Genomic DNA, 14,766 nt, shown 5'->3' with positions numbered 1-14,766 from the left:
GGAATCAAAGGGCTTAGTTAGCGGAGAGGAATGTTGGGTTTTGGTCGCTACAGTGCAGCAATGTTTGTAGATCGCGGGGGAGGAGTGGAGACCAATCTCCGAAAACAACGGGGTTAGTGTATTGTACTTCGAAAGGGCAAACTTAAAGCTACTCTTTACAGAAAATGGAAGGTCACACTGCACACTGGAGCATTTATAAATGGTGCATTGTCCGTTCAGAGTTTCTCTGCTGTAATGCAGAACATGGAATGCTACTGAACTATGGAGCAGTGGGCAATGACAAAAATAAATTAATAAAATCTGCTTCTGATGACACTGCCTGTTCTGAGTGACAGCTGCATTCCTGCATGTGGTGAAAGGATAGGAACTGAAGTAGGCCATTCAGCCTCTCCGATCTAGTCAATTAGATCATGGCTGACCTGTACCTCAACTCCATTTACTCACCTTAGGTCCATATCCCTTGATACCCTTACCCAACAAAAATCTATCCGTCTCGGTCTTGAAAGCTCTGATTGACCCCAGGATCCCACAGCCTTTTAGGGGGGAAAAGTTCCAGATGTCCTTTGTGTGAAAAAGTACTTCCTGATCTCGCTCCTGAACGGCCCAGCTCTAATTTTAAGGTCATGCCCCATTTTTCTGGACTCCCCCCACCAGAGGAAATAGTTTCCCTGTAGCTACCCTATTGATTCCTTTAAACACCTCGATCAGACCACCCCGCAATCTTCTACAACTGAAGGGAATACAAGCCTAGTTTATGTAATCTGTCCTCGTAATTTAACCCTCTAAGCCCCAGCATCATTCTGGTGAACCTGCGCTGCACCCCCTCCAAGGCCAACATATCCTTCCTGAGGTGCGGTGCCCAGAACTAAACGCAGTCTCCAGACGGGGGTCTGACCAAGGCTCTGGACAACTGAAGCATAAATTTCTCTCCCTTTTGTGTTCCAATCCCCTTGAGATAAAGGCCAATATTCCACTAGCCTTTTTTGATCGCTTTTTGTACCTGATGCTAGCTTCCGATTGTTTAGAAGAGGTTTCTTTGCCTCCAGTCCCTGGTACAATCTCGCAAACAACAACCGGTGAAAAAATAATTTCCCATATGGAAGAGATGCTACTGTGAGATTTCATTGATGGTAGTGTTCATTGTAACTATATATGCAAATTAATGATTTGCATCATTTTGTTAGCCCTTTTGATAACTAAATACATCCTGAAGTGACAGTGGTGTGAATTTTTAAAAATTCACACCACTGGCAAGGCTGACAATTTATTGCCCGCCCCTAGTTGCCCCTTGAGAAGTTGGTGGTGAACCGCTGCAGTGCGTGTGGTGAAGGTTCTCCCACAGTGCTGTGAGGTAGGGAATTCCAGGATTTTGACCCAGCGACAATGAAGGAACGGCCGATATATTTCCAAGTCGGGATGGTGTGTGACTCGGAGGTGATGGTGTCCCCATGTACCCGCTGTCCTTCTCGGTGGTGGAGGTTATGGGTTTGGGAGGTGCTGTCTTTGAATTAATGTAGCCTCAATTCCTGTACTGTTGATTTTATCTTTTGAAGCTTTGAGCAGGTGGGAGTTCAGCTGAGTATTGAGCCAAAAGCAAAATACTAAATTCTGAAATAAAAACAGAAAATGCTGGAAACGCTCAGCAGGTCAGGCAGCATCTGTGGAGAGAGAAAAACAGAGTTAACGTTCCAGGTCAATGACCTTTCATCAGAACTGGAAGATGTGAAAGAAATGATCAGCTTTTAAGCAAGTGCAGAGCCGGGGGAAAGGGGGGGGGGGGTGAGAAAAGGAACAAAAGGGAGAGGTCTGTAATGGGGTGGAGGGCAGGAGTGGTTCTTTGACAAAGGGGATGATGGTGCAAAGCAAAAGGGGGTGATAATGCAAATTGTCCTCTGCGGTTCCCTCCGTTACAACAGTGGCTACACTTCAAGAGTACTTAATTGGCTGTAAGACCTTTGGGACGTCCTGAGATGGCGCAATGTGCTATATAGAAGTTATTTTTAAAGGAAAGTTTAGGCCTCTCCTGCAGTGAACTCTACCCCCTTCCTGAACGAGGACCACCTACCTTGTGTCTGCGGGCGGCCTCTAGCCCAAACAACTCTCCGCCACTTCCCAATGGGTGGCATTTGCATAGAATTACATCGAGTCTACGGCTCAAAAACAGGCCATTCGGCCCAACAGGTCTATGCCAGCGTTTATGCTCCACACGAGACTCCTCCCACCCCTCTTCATCCAACCCTATCAGCATATCCTTCTATTCCTTTCTCCCTCATGGACTTATCTAATTTCCCCTTAAATGTTTCTGTGTTATTCACCTCAACCACTCCTTGTGGGAGCGAATTCCACATTCTCACCACTCTCTGGGTAAAGAAGTTTCTCCTGAATTCCCTATTGGATTTATTAGTGACTGTCTTATATTTATGACCTCTAGTTTTGGACTCCCCCACAAGTGGAAACATCTTCTCTCCGTCTACCCTATTATTTTAAATACCCCTTTGTTTTCTTTGCTTTTTTTCTAGTTTTGCACAAACAACCCCGACAGGTGTGCTTGTGTCTGCTTGAAATTGGTCGAATTGTGTCTAGGTAAGTGTGACCTGGTCATTTATTATTACAGTTGGTCAGTCTCCCGTGACATTGCACACGAGGGGTCAAGAGCAGTGTGTCCTTCAAGTTTTATTCAGTCTCGGGATGTGGGCGTCGCTGGCAAGGCTGGCATTTATTGCCCATCCCTAGTTGCCTTAAACTGCTGGTAACTGTTTGATACAACTGAGGGGCTTGCTAGGCCAGTGTTCATGCTCCACACAAGACTCCTCCCACTTCAGAAGGCAGTTAAGAGTCAATCACATCGTTGTGGGACTGGAGTCACATATATAGGATGGCAGGCTTCCTTCACTAAAGGACATTAGTGAGCAGGGTTACAGGGCAGAGCATAATTGAAGCAAAGCATGCAGACATAATTCAGACCCCATTTTAAAGTCATAAGTTCTGCCCTTATAAAATACTCTGTCCGCATTTATAACTGAAATTACCTATGTAAATTTGTCACACTGCAATTACACCTTCCTGCCAGTGGTGATGCTGCAGCACTTGCACAGGTGGGAGGGTGTAATTACAGTGTGACAAGTTTACATAGGCTGTTCCCATTATAAATTTGGACATAGGAGTTTATAATGGGAAGAGTTGATAGGAAATGCAAGACTTTTAGTATATTAAATAGATTAGAGTCTTCTTTCATGTATGTGGATAGGAAGGACCAATTTCTCTTAGGAGAGAAGTCAATGACCAGGGGGCATGGATTTAAAGTGATTGGCAGAAGGATTAAAGGGGAGTTGAGGAGAAATTTTTTCACCCAGTGGGTGGTGGGGGTCTGGAACTCACTGTCTGAAAGGGTGGTAGAGGCAGAAACCCTCATCGCATTTAAAAAGTACTTGGATGTGCACTTGAAGTGCCGTGACCTACAAGGCCACAGACCAAGGGATGGAAAGTGGGATTAGGCTGGATGGCTCTTTTTCGGCTGGCACAGACACAATGGGCCGAATGGCCTCCTTCTGTGCTGTAAATTTCTATGATTCATCTCTAAAGGATGCTCTCCGTGTGAACAGGTTCTGGATGATTTATTTTTAAGCTGATAGATCTCCCCTGACAGGCAGTCTAGGGATGGAGTAGGTTTCTCATTTTGACTACAGCCTCACTCTGAGGCGCCAGGACCTTTGGTGTCTCTGACTGTCAAACTCCTCTGAACCTTTACCAATCAGGGAGAAGAAAACGGAAAGATGTTTGAAGAAAGAAACCGATTTATGATCATTACCGTCAAGGTCTGGAGTTAAAATTGCTCTTCGACCACTTTAGGCGATTTGAAACTAGTCCAAGAGATCACATTGACCCTGATTTAAGTTACAGGATAACTACCTTTTACCAGGTGATCTCCACCCAGCCAAAAATAGCCCAGCTGTCGCTTGAAGGAATTCAATGAATCAGCATCCACCGCACGAGTCATCGAGTTACATCGAGTCTACAGCACAGAAACTGGCCATTCGGCCCAACTGGTCTATCCCGGTGTTTATGCTCCACACGAGCCTCTTCCCTCCCTACTTTATCTCACCCTATCAGCATATCTTTCCATTCCTTTCTCCCTCATGCTTATCTAGCTTCCCTTTAAATGTATCTATGCTAGTCGCCTCAACTACTCCTTGTGGTAGCGAGTTCCACATTCTTACCATTTTTTATGTAAAGAGGTTTCTCCTGAATTCCCTATTGGATTTATTAGTGACTATCTTATATTTATGACTTCTAGTTTTGGACTCCCCCACAAGTGGAAACATCCTCTCTACATTTATCTTAAAGATCTCTCTCAGGTCACCCCTCAGCCTTCTCTTTTCTAGAGAAAAGAGCCCCAGCCTGTTCATCCTTTCCTGATAAGTATATCCTCTCAGTTCTGGTATCATCCTTGTGAATCTTTTTTGCACCTTCTCCCATGCCTCTATATCCTTTCTATAATATGGAGACCAGAACTGTGCGCAGTACTCCAAGTGTGGTCTAACCAAGGTTCTATACAAGTTTAACACATATAGCCGGCAGCCTGTTCCACAGGTCACTGTTCTTTGGGATATTGTGCCAGGAGTAACCCAGAAACTAAAACGATCCACAAGCAGAATTTAAACCCAGTCCCACTCCCTGAAATGGGACTGCTTTATAAATTCCAGTATCAGCAAACAACCAGAACTCTGAGGGTTTACTTAATGAAAGTTTTCTGTTCTGTGCATCTGAGTTTATTCCATTTACGTGGCATTGATTGAGACTGGAGTCTGAGATCACGATGTTTTGTGTCTTTTTGAGTTGGGCTGAGAGGGTCATATTATGAGGACAGGTTGCATAAACTTGGCTTGTATTCCCTTGAGTATAGAAGATTGAGAGGTGATCTGATTGAGGTGTTTAAAATGATAAAAGGATTCGATAGGCTAGATACGGAGAAACTATTTCCTCTGGGGGAATCCAGAACAAGGGGGGCAAATTAGAGCCAGGCCATTTAGGAGTGAAATCAGGAATTGATTCATTCTGGATTCCCCCACCAGAGGAAATAATTTATCTGTATCTACCCTATCGAATCCATTTATCATTTTAAACACCTGGATCAGATCACCCTTCATTCTTCTTAACTGCAGGGAGTATAAACTATTGCAGTCCATCTGATTGGTCATTAGTGTAGTTTGTGTTGTGTAAAACTGTAGTATAGAGAGCTCAGTCAACTAAATGAAACATAGCTGTAGCCCTAAGTTGAATAGAGCCATAGCAGTTTACAGCACAGAGGGAGGCCATTCAGCCTATCATGTCTGTGCTGGCTCTTTGCTAAAGCAATCCTAAACTAATCCCGCCGCCTCGCGCTCTCCCTATAATACTGTATTTTCTGCTTCAAATATTTATCCATTTTTCCATTAAAAGATGCAATGAACTCTGCCTCATCCACTCCCTGTGACCAAGCATTCCACGCACCAACAACCCTCTGTGTGTTGACATTTCCCCTAACCCTGCCTCATTATTTTAGTGACAATTTTAAGAGTGTTAATTTCTGCAACGATAAGAACATATCAGAGTGAGACAAGGCCATTCAGCCCACTCCATCCACCGCTCCATTCGATTGACTTCAAGTCAGTTCTCTTCTCTGGGAGCTTATTCTACATGTTCATCATCCTGTGGGGAAAAACATTTTAATCTAATCTTACTCGAGGTTTGTTAATTCTGTTCCTTGTCAAAAATAAAATTGTGTTCGCTCCTAGCTCATCTGTATTATTTTGAAGACCTGTATTGTGCCTTTTCTCCAATGTAAAAAAAGACTGTCTGGAGACCTGAAACTTCTTCTCCACCTGAAGTGATGAGATCTGTTTATGGAGAATTTATGATCTTTTAGCTCAGTTATGGAAAATTTATGATCTTTTAGTTGATGTTTTAATGTTCAGGAATGCTGGTCGATGTTGACTTTTGTTCTAAATTGAAGGTTTGGTGTCGAACCTCCAATACTGGTGAAACTAGAGAAGGAGATTGAACTAGAGGAAACTCTTTTGACCACTTCTGAACAGCCAATTCCTGTTGAAAGTGCAAAACCATGTTGTCATAACAAAGAGCTTCACGAAGCAGTAAGTTGATCTTATTCTCTATCTGCTGTTTGCGTTTATTTTTAATGAGATCTGAATTTTAAATAATGTCTGAAAGTTTCAAGTTCAGAATCGAGATCTTGTGACGTTCAAACGATTGGCTAAGTTGAAACGCTTCCTTACCTATTTCGGCCACTTCCAAGTTGATTTTTTTTTTCTATCTTCGTTAAGTTTTTGTGTTTTGAGAATATGACGTGGTGAGTGTAACAGACTTGGGAGTGACTTTGGACCTATGGTTCCCGAAGCTCTCCATCACTGGGGGCTTTCCTCGCCTCACGACTGGGCCTGTTATAGACTCATTGATAGAGATTGATTGCTATGATTAGTCAATAACCCCATTATCAATGTACCATGCGATTACCAGGATGGTAGAAGGCGCACCAGATGGACCTTGGCCTTTTTGCGTCCTATGACGTTGTTTGATTGTGAATGACACTTTAAAACCAACACGGCCACTCTACATCAGAATGAAATGGTGACTATGAACTTCATCACTAGTTTGTTCAACTCTGCTGCAAAACTAATTTAAATGCCCCCTTACGTTTCCATTTTATAATGTGTAACTATCATTGGGGTAGTCTATCCCTTCCCCCTCATTACCTTCCTGTTCCAACTCCTGACAACGCAACTTCATCTCCGTCCTTGCCGCCATCATTAATCTGTCTGCTTCTTCTGGCATTAACCCAACCCTCCTTCTAGACCACTGCTGTCTTCGCCATCCTTGCCTCGTCCCTCCATTGTCTCCAGCTGCTGCCATATCTCCAACTTTCCCTTTCTTTCCAAAGTTCTGGAATACTCACTGAATCTCAACTATGCTCCCATCCCGCGTTGTCCAAGGCAACCAAGTCTGCCTTCTGTGCCTCCTAACAGCTCGAGATCGCACTGGTCCAAATCCCGAATGACATTCTGCTTCACTGTGGTTCTCCTCTTTTTGTCTTTTGACACAGTTGACCATTTCCTCGTCTTCAGACATGTCTCTGGAATCCACCCCCGTGGCATTACTCTCTCTTGGTTCTGATCATACCTGCTGCAACTTAGGTACTACACCATCTCAGATCACCTTCTTCTCTGCTTGCATGAGCGCCTCCTTTGGACCCAGAAGTTCTTCATTGGTTCCTCCCATGCACTTTCGCAGTTAACCTTTGACGATATCATCTGGAAGCACAGAATCAGCCTTCGTGTGCATGCTGACAACATGCAATTCTACCTCTCTGCTTCCTGCATCCATCCACAGACCATTGTCATATTCTGCAACTACTTGTCCAACATCAAGATCTGGATGAGCCAACACTCCCTCTATCCTTATGTCAACAAAGTTGAAGTCATCCTCCTTGGTCCCCCACCAATGCCTATGCCCCTATGGCCTTGTTTCTATCAAACCTCTCTCTTCTGCTCCTCCTCTCCCCCGCCACTGCCACCTTGGACTAAGACAGGAGATGTGGTCCTAGGTGCACTGCTTGAACCCAAGCTCGGCTTCTTTCCCCCCCGCACCTGCTCCTTTACCAAAATTGCTTTCTTCCACCCCCGCAGCACTGCCCCCCCCTCCATCTCCTCTTCTCTTCTCCCCTGTGCCCCCTCCTCGCGCCCCCACTTCCACCAAAACATTATTTCACTTCCTCTTCACTGAGAACTGACTTCAAAATTCTCAGCCTTCCCTTTCACATCCTTAACATTCTCCTTCAGATCCCTACTTTTCATCAGGATGCCGTGAATTTATTTCACCTTCAGCGGACTAATTATTTTGTTACTTCCAGGTGAAGACCATTGCTGCCGATCCCCCCTGTAAATGTTCCCACCGGTTCTCAATTGAGTTTTTATCTGAAGGGCGTTATCGACTGGGAGAAAAGATTCTATTTATTCGGGTAAGTAGGTAGTCCTGGGAATATGTACTGAAATAAATATATTTAATTACTGTGGATCGCAGTGAGATGTAGGGCGAGTTATTCTCATAATTCGAAACATTAGACCTTTGGGGGGGGGGGTTACTTGTAAAAGTCTTGCATCTACAACAACAACTTGCATTTATATAGCGCCTTTAATGTAGTAAAACGTCCCAAGGCGCTTCACGGGAGCGATTATCAAACAGACTTTGACACCGAGCCACATAAGGAGATATTAAGACAGGTGGGTCACAGGTAGGTTCTAAAGAGCATCTTAAAGAGGAGAGCGAGGCAGAGAGGTTTGGGGAGGGAATTCCAGAGCATGGGGCACGGCCGCCAATGGTGGGAGCGATTAAAATCAGGGATGCGCAAGAGGCCAGAATTGGAGGAGCGCCGAGATCTCGGAGGGTTGGAGGGCTGGAGGAGGTTACACTTGTCACACTTCAGATGTCGCACTTTGTCACCGATGCCGGTCATTGACCTGCAGCCTGAAATTTACAAGCAGTTATAATTGCCCTCTGACCTCCGCAGTTTGGAAGTAGCTACGATTATGGGGAAAGAGCGGGGGGAGTGGGACTAACTGGATCGCTCTTTCAAAGAGCCGGCACAGGCACGATGGGCTGAACGGCCTCCCTCTGTGCTGTATGATTCTATGATACCAACACAGAGTTACAATCCTGTGGTTTCACACTGGTAAGTTGCAATGGAATTTCTGAATCTCCTATTGGCTCAGTGTTACCATGTTCTGGTTTTTTTGTTCTCATAAAACCAAGCCTGCATTTTGGGAGCAGATAGAACGAGCTTTAGATCTTACAAACAAAAGGGACCTTGATGAGGTGTGGAAGTAGTGAGAATTGCTTCTGCTTTGCTATTGTTCAGCCATGTCTTTGGAGAATGCTAAATGTGGAAGTGTACACAGGTATTGGAAAAATACAGGGAATTTGTATTGTTTATGATAAAGTGCCTGTAAAATATCAACCTGAATTTGCAAAATTCCACTCCCAGCGCAGAGTCCCTCCTGACCAGAGCAGGAACCCCAGAATTATTGGCAAGAAAATTGAGGGTAGCATGAATGAGGTACAGCGGCCTCCAATTTGCTCTCCTGTGAAACTCTCCACTCTGAGTGCACAAAGAAAGAAAGAACTTGCATTTATATAGCGCCTTTCACAACCTCAGGATGTTCCGAAGCTCTTTTCAACCAATGGGTCACTTTTGAAGTGTAGTCACTCTCGCCTCTGAGTCAGAAGGTCATGGGTTCAAGTCCCATTCCAGAGACATGAGCACAAAATCCAGGCTGACACTCCCAGTGCAGTGTTGAGAGAGTGCTGCACTGTCGGAGGTGCCGTCTTTCAGATGAGACATTAAACCGAGGCCCCGTCTGCCCTCTCAGTTGGATGTAAAATATCCCACGGCCACTATTTCGAAGAGGAGCAGAGGAGTTCTCCCCGGTGCCCTGGGCCAATATTTATCCCTCAACCAACATCACTAAAACAGATCAAAAGCAAAATACTGCAGCTACTAGAAATCTGAAATAAAAACAGAAAATGCAATGGCATCTTTCTCCACAGATGCTGCTTTACTTGCTGAGCTTTTCCAGCATTTTCTGGTTTTATTTCACTAAAACAGATTATCTGGTCATTATCACGTTGCTGTTTGTGGGATCTTGCTGTGTGCAAATTTGCTGCCGTGTTTCCTACATTACAACAGTGACTACACTTCAAAAGTACTTAATTGGCTGTATAGTCCTGAGGTCATGAAAGGTGCTATAAAAATGCGAGTCCTTTCTGTTCTTAAAATGCAGCCTAAAATTATTTAGATAATCAATTTATATAAGATGGACGTAGATGTACTACAGAGAGTGGAGCTGTGCAGCGTGTGTTTCCTAGTGTGGTGGGTGTGGTTGAAATTAGAAAAAATTCTTTTTAGAACAACCAGTCATTTAGGACTGAGATGAGGAGAAATTTCTTCACTCAGAGGGTGGTGAACCTGTGGAATTCTCTACCACAAAAGGCTGTGGAGGCCAAGTCACTGAATATATTGAAGAAGGAGCTAGATAGATTTCTAGACACAAAAGGCATCAAGGGGTATGGGGAGAGAGCGGGAATATGGCATTGAGATAGAGGATCAGCCATGATCATATTGAATGGCGGAGCAGGCTCGAAGGGCCGAATGGCCTACTCCTGCTCCCATTTTCTTTGTTTCTGACAACACATTTTTTGTTCTTTAACGTTATAAACTTTTCAAGTTGCATTGCCACAAAAACTAAGCGACTAACTCGCTTGTGCAAAGAAAGACTTGCATTTATATAACTCCTTTCATGACCTCAGGACGTCCCAAAGCGCTTTACAGCCAATGAAGTACTTTTTGAAGTGTAGTCACTGTTGTAATGTAGGAAACGCGGCAGCCAATTTGCGCACAGCAAGATCCCACAAACAGCAATGAGATAATTACCAGATAATCTGTTTTAGTGATGTTGATTGAGGGATAAATATTGGCCCAGGTCACCAGGGGAGTCAGTACAATGATCCAGTCTTAAGAGCAAACTTACTTTTGAAATGGTTCTCTAAAATTAGATCTGAAAAGGTTTAATAATCTGCTTCCACTGCTGCAAACGTTAACTCAATTTGTGCAGGTCTAATTAGCGTCACTTGCTCTTGACTTCGCGGTAGACAGTGCACCAAACACGTGGCAGATTGCTGGTGGCTGCAGATTTCAGAGAAGTGACTGGGAGATGAAATATCTGTGCAGCCGATCTCCTCAGACACCGACCGCTCGCATTCTTTGATTAAAGCGCCCTTGGTCAGTGTTTTAATCACATTTGCTGACATCTGATTTTAGCTGCAGCTTATTTACGTCCGTGTTTCCCTCAGCCTGCTTCGAAAGGGTAGCCTAGCAACCAGAGAGGGCGCGACCAACTTCCAACCACCGAGAAATAAAAGCAGGAAACGCAGAACGTACGCAGCAGGCCGTCAGCGTCTGAAAGGAGAAATGATGGGGGGGGCTAATGTTTCATAGGTACAGGAGGAGGCCGTTCAGCCCCTAGCGCCTATTCCGCCATTCAATTGCATCACGGCTGATCCGATGGGTGAATCCAGATCGAGAGGGCATAATCTTAAAATTAGAGCTAGGCCATTCAAGAGTGAAATCAGGAAGCATTTTTTCACACAGAGGGTAGTGGAAATCTGGAACACTCAGCCCCTCCAAAAGGCTGCGGATGCTGGGGGTCAATTGAAATTTTCAAGGCTGACATCGATAGATTTTTGTTGGGTAAGGGTATCGAGGAATATGGGGTAAATGGGATTGAGGTACAGATAAGCCATGATCTGATTGAATGGCGGGACAGGCTCGAAGGGCTGAATGGCCTCCTCCTGTTCCTATGCTGCAGGGGCAGGTCCCTGTTAGGGAGCGACTTGCGATGATGGGGGAGGGTCCACTCCATCATTTGCAAAACAAACCAGGTTACCTCGAGATAAACGGCTGAATTTAAATCTCCTGTGCCTCTGTGCATGAATCATTCTTCCACTATGTACTCATCATAGAATGATACAGCACAGAAGGAGGCCATTCGGCCCATCATGTCTGTGCCGGCTCTTTGAAAGAGCTATCCAGTTAGTCCCACTCCCCTGCTCTTTTCCCCATAGACCTGTAAATTTTTGCCCTTCAAGTATTTATCCAATTCCCTTTTGAAAGTTATTATTGAATCTGCTTCCACCGCCCTTTCAGGCAGTGCATTCCAGATCATCACAACTCGCTGCATAAAATATATTCTTCTCATTGCTCCTCTGGTTCTTTTGCCAATTATTTTAAATCTGTGTCCTCTGGTTACCGACCCCCCTGCCACTGGAAACAGTTTCTCCCTATTTAATTCATCCTTTGGTTTGTGTGATCACTTTACTGCTGTTCACAATGTCACAACACTGCCAAGAAAAAATGCAGGAAGTGATTGAAAAGTAATTTAGGGCCGTCACGCAGGCTCTCTGGAATTGGGTATCAAACAAGGCGGCTGTTTCTATTTCACGTCTAACTAACGGAGCCCTTGCACCCAATTAGAATTTCAGTATAGAAGGAGGCCATTCGCCCCGTCGCTTCTGTGCTGGTGCTAGCTCTTTAACTGCCGCTGTCTGCTCTAATCCCATTTCTCTGGTCTTCCCCGTATCCTTTTATATTCTTCCTTTTCGAATACTTATCCAATTCCCTTTTTACCGATCCATTCTCTGCCTCAATAGCTCCCTTGTGGTAAAACATTCCGTGTCCTAATCATTCTCCGTGTCAGAGAATGTCCAAGTTTCCCCCTTTGTCCTTTGTGATAATAAAACAATCTCATTGTTCTCCATCTCAAAAGCCTTTCACAACTATGAAAACCTTGAGTAGATTCTCCATTAACCTTTTCTGATAAAAGCCTCAATTTTTCCGGGCCTTTCCTGGTGAACCTTCACCGTTCCCTTTCCAAATCTCTGCTATCTCTCCGAAGATGGGAGTTCGTAGTACTGTACGAGTAAAATTAGATAACTAATTTAGCAATATTATCTGTTTTAAATGCAAATTATAAATAATCACTCGGAGGGGGGAATTATCTCGTTGAGTGTTAATTTTGTTCTTAATTCGTATTTTCACTTGCAGATGTTGCACGGAAAGCACGTAATGGTGCGTGTAGGGGGAGGTTGGGACACTCTGCAGGGCTTTCTTCTAAAGCACGATCCTTGCCGCATGCTGAACTTTACCAAGCTTGAGGAGAAGATCATGGCTTTTGAGAAGGGCGTCTCTCACGATCCCAGCAACGCTCTCAACTTCCCGGCAAAGACTCCCCAGCCACCTGCTGTGAACTTGTCGTCCGCCATCAAGATGCCTCAGCCCCTCACTACGTGTCCCGGCACTCCTCGCAAAGCGGTGCTCGCTCGCTGCAAGTGCTCCTCCTCTCCGAGGCTGCCATCTAAAATGGGGTCTCGCCCATCACCCGTTGACTGTCGCCATTTGACCCGCGTGGCGACGCCAAGCATGGCTTCCAGAGCCCCCCCGTCTCCTGCGACAAAATCGCAGCTCTCCTCTCAGCATCCGACGTCTCCAGTGAAACATCCCCGCCTACCCAGAACCGTGACGCAGCTCGCATCCAAAGAGGCGCAGCCCTCTCCCAAACATCACCAGACCCCTTCAAAGACGCCAAGTAGGAGACCTCCAGGCAAGAGCCCTGCAAATCCCGGCTCTGCGCAAAAGTTGGCCTTGAGGTTCCCGGTCGAGTCTGCTCCGTCATCTCCTGCTCCTAGGCCGCTGCAGTCCCCGGTTAAACGTTTACAGCCCCCCAGTTTGTCATCTCCGTTGGCCCCCAAGAGGCCGCCCGCCCCTGATAAAGTCGCCCGATCTCCCGTCACGAACTGCGCCCCGGTGTCCCGTGGGCGGAGACTTGCTCCGAGGACTGTGTCGTCACCGGGCCAGGATTCGCCTTCGACCGAGGGGCTCTGGAAGGCCTCGGCAAAACCCCCTTCGTCGAGCAGGGGAAAGCAACCGCCGGCCCCTCTCGCCCCTACACCCACCCCGAGGACTCCACTAGCCGTTGTGAAGCTGCCCCAGTCCAAGGCCAAGACCCCACAGCCTCCACGGATACAGCCTGCTGCGGTGAAAGCAACACTGACCCCAAACAAGGGCGCAGGGCCACCGACAAAACAGCCAGGGTCAAATAAAAAGATCCCTCCTTCAATCACACCCACTCCTCTGAGAAACCTGGCCGCAAAATGCAGAAGTGAAGATAGTTACTTTGTCATGAGTGGAAGTAACAAATGTAGGAAGTAATAATAAAAATACTCCCTTGGTGTGGCGGGGCTGCTTTTGCTTTTGTAAGTATGAATTTCTTTTTAGTAATGAATGTAAAATGATCTCTCTGGATTTCCGTAGAGAGAAAGAACATTTTCTTGTCCGGAGGAGTCTCCCTAATGTCTTGGGTTTCCTTCTCTGTAGTTTCCTCCCTTCTCTCGCTCCTCCCCCTCCTGTTCCAAGCTAGGGTTCCAGTCCTGCTTTATTTTATTCTTGTAATTTGTTCGCTCAGTGTCATTTCTCCCAACCACACCAATTTTTAGTTTTCCGTCATCCGTTTTTATTTCTGGATTGACACTCTTCCTGGGGAGGTGGAGGGGGTAGTGGAACACTGGCGAGACGGAATCGTCCGCCCGGGGTGGGGGGGGGGGGACACTGGCGAGACGGAATCGTCCGCCCCGGGTTGGGGGGGGAGACACTGGCGAGACGGAATCGTCCGCCCGGGGTGGGGGGGGGGGACACTGGCGAGACGGAATCGTCCGCCCCGGGTTGGGGGGGGAGACACTGGCGAGACGGAATCGTCCGCCCCGGGTTGGGGGGGGAGACACTGGCGAGACGGAATCGTCCGCCCCGGGGTGGGGGGGGGGGAGACACTGGCGAGACGGAATCGTCCGCCCCGGGGTGGGGGGGGGAGACACTGGCGAGACGGAATCGTCCGCCCCGGGGTGGGTGGGGGGACGCTGGCGAGACGGAATCTTCTGGGGTGCGGTTGGAACTCTGGAGCCAGAATGAATTGGCCGCGGGGGGGGAGGGGATTGGAACACTGGCGAGACGGAATCGTCCGCCCATTAAACACCCGGTCCAGTTTTGCTTTTTATTGACATCGGTGGCGGGGGGCCTAACAGGCGGCCGATCAAATTCCGCCAGTGTTCCAACCCCGCTGAAATCGAACGTTGCTCCCTCTCATCCCAGCCTTCTAAAGTGAAGAATAA

General features: G+C 46.4%; 1 protein-coding gene across 1 annotated transcript in view; it reads left to right on the top strand.

Moving 5' to 3' along the window:
- gas2l3 (growth arrest-specific 2 like 3) overlaps positions 1 to 13,837 on the top strand; it is a 43,827-nt gene extending 29,990 nt beyond the window's left edge. The window contains exons 6-9 of the mRNA XM_067999221.1: positions 2,520 to 2,583; positions 5,993 to 6,131; positions 7,904 to 8,011; positions 12,650 to 13,837. Of these exons, the coding sequence (XP_067855322.1) occupies positions 2,520 to 2,583; positions 5,993 to 6,131; positions 7,904 to 8,011; positions 12,650 to 13,813 (1,475 nt within the window). The 3' untranslated portion in view covers positions 13,814 to 13,837. The remainder of the gene's footprint in view (positions 1 to 2,519; positions 2,584 to 5,992; positions 6,132 to 7,903; positions 8,012 to 12,649) is intronic.
- Positions 13,838 to 14,766: the final 929 nt, after the last annotated feature.

The sequence above is a fragment of the Heptranchias perlo genome, chromosome 18, assembly GCF_035084215.1.
Source record: "Heptranchias perlo isolate sHepPer1 chromosome 18, sHepPer1.hap1, whole genome shotgun sequence".
NCBI classification, from domain to species: Eukaryota; Metazoa; Chordata; class Chondrichthyes; order Hexanchiformes; family Hexanchidae; genus Heptranchias; species Heptranchias perlo.
The sequence above is the reverse complement of the archived record's forward strand: the minus strand, read 5'-3'. Positions and strand labels throughout refer to the sequence as shown.